The sequence below is a fragment of the Acanthisitta chloris genome, unplaced genomic scaffold (assembly GCF_000695815.1).
Source record: "Acanthisitta chloris isolate BGI_N310 unplaced genomic scaffold, ASM69581v1 scaffold6754, whole genome shotgun sequence".
Taxonomy (NCBI): domain Eukaryota; kingdom Metazoa; phylum Chordata; class Aves; order Passeriformes; family Acanthisittidae; genus Acanthisitta; species Acanthisitta chloris.
The window spans coordinates 21,106-23,126 of record NW_008670869.1 but is presented as its reverse complement, the minus strand read 5'-3'; the positions used below and the strand labels follow the sequence as shown (position 1 = coordinate 23,126).

Here is a 2,021-nt window from a genome sequence, read left to right as displayed (position 1 = left end):
ATATGCTTTTCCTTGGCTTTATGATCTGTTAAAAAGCTGAAAATACCATGTCAAAGCCCTGAACTGGTTAATGCCTAGTCTTGTTAATATGGATGGTGCTCATTCCTAGCATGTTGGTGGATCTTAAATTGGAAGTGGCCCTGGGTTTGGTTTAAATTTTCTCTAATCAACTTATTTAAAGGAAGCTCAGTTGCCTTGTTAGCTTTGCCAACTCTGCTCTCCTATTTCTCTGCAGACTGTTGCTCCTATTTTAAGTTGTAATTATTGTTTCAGAAATCATTTATGCTGGAGAATGAATTTTTATTTGGTTCTCAGTGTGCATGATTGAAAACTTTTGAGTAATCAACCCTAAAACATTTGAAATGCTTAACAACTGGTACCTCATGAAACAGAAATTAATTTCTGGTCAATGTCAGGTTTAAATTAAAAAAAAAATCTTGTAAATAAATGTTTGTAAAAATAATATTTCTACAGTAAAGAACATATTCTCCACATTTATGCAATAAATCAAACACAATTTGATTTTTTTTAAACAGGGGAAGGCAGTAGATCGTACATGGTAATACTGATTGGTGATACTATCAGGTGTTTTTAGGGATATTAAGATGCATGTTTGGCTTTAGCAAGGTGACAAAAATGAGCAGCAGCAGCAGCCTGTTACTGTCAGGTGCACTTACACTGTTCTCATAAGTTCATGGGCACTTTCACTATCAAGAAAGTGAAATTGTGAGCTGCCAAAAATTCTGGAAAGCAGTTTTCAGAACTTCTGTCCTGAAAATTAATTTCTACTCATATATAAACAAGGGTATCTGTTAAATTTTATGTAGTAGCACTTAATGTTGAACAATATGTTTCTAACCTGACAGTGTCCCTAAATTATTACCATGTCTGTTTGCTTTCATTTTCCAGCTGGGTTTTAATTTTGCATGCATTTCAGTGAACTATTATGCATAGTAGTCGTTTCCTGGAAGCATTTTGGGGTTCTGTCTGTTAATGCTCTCCAAAATGAGCAAGGTAGTGGGATTTATTTTCCTTTTGTGGAAGTTTGTTAGCTAATGAACAAGCAATGCAGAAGTGATTCCGCTCTATTTGTGTATCAGCATATGGTCTTGAACTTAATCTTATTTGAAGAACTGCTGTAAGTAAGAGGAATCTCTTCTTTTTAATGACAACCCAAACAACTCCAAAGTTTAGTAGAACTAAATACTTCTGTTTTGAGAAAAAAAATTAAATTATGGTTGGTTTGGCAAAACAGTTTGTAATGTGTAATGCTTGTCCTTAGTTTATCATAGGAGCCTCCGTGAAGCTGTTTTTTTGAAGTAATGCCAATAGAAAGTGGAAGTTGTGCAGCTGCTCGCCAGGCAAAGCAGAAACGTAAATCCCACAGCCTTTCCATCCGAAGAACCAACAGCTCCGAGCAGGAACGGGCAGGACTGCAGAGAGACATGTTGGAAGGGCAGGTGAGGAAATGCACTGCTGCTCGGGCAAATTCTGTCACCTCTTTAGGTGTTTTCTATGGGGAGAAATGAAACCAACCTAAGTAATGAAGTATGTCCAGTAAAGGTGCAGCAACAGCAGATTGTGTTGCCTGTAGGTGCTCACTGTCCTTGGAGACCATCGATGTGGATGTTGACAGTGTTTCAGGTTGTGTTGAGACCTGTGGAGTTTTTGATCTGCTTTTGGGTATTCTTAGATGAATGATAAAACTATAAAACAATATAAAGAAACAGCCTGTTTACTTTAGTGCATACACACCCCCAAAGAAAAAGAAATAAGAAATTCAGGATTGATTCTTGATTCCATATGTTTGAATTTGGAATAGTAATAACCTAGGAATATGGAATATTTCTTATGACAGCTCTGATAGGGAATGTGAGTGGGAATGTTGTTCTGCATTCCTTTCCATAAAGTAAACAAATATTGCCTGCTTGGCAGAGGCAAGAGCCGACTCAAATGTTTGCTTGTGTGTGGGTTTTTGGGTTTTGTGTATTTATGAATTATTTGGCTTGAATGAAGATGTA

At 36.7% G+C, this 2,021-nt stretch overlaps 1 protein-coding gene across 1 annotated transcript in view; it reads left to right on the top strand.

The window, feature by feature from the left end:
* Positions 1–1,322: 1,322 nt before the first annotated feature.
* Positions 1,323–2,021, top strand: part of WDR37 (WD repeat domain 37) — a gene marked incomplete at its 3' end in the record, with an annotated part of 19,202 nt that continues 18,503 nt past the window's right edge. The window contains 1 exon segment of the mRNA XM_009073852.1: positions 1,323–1,460. Coding sequence (XP_009072100.1) covers positions 1,323–1,460 — 138 coding nt within the window.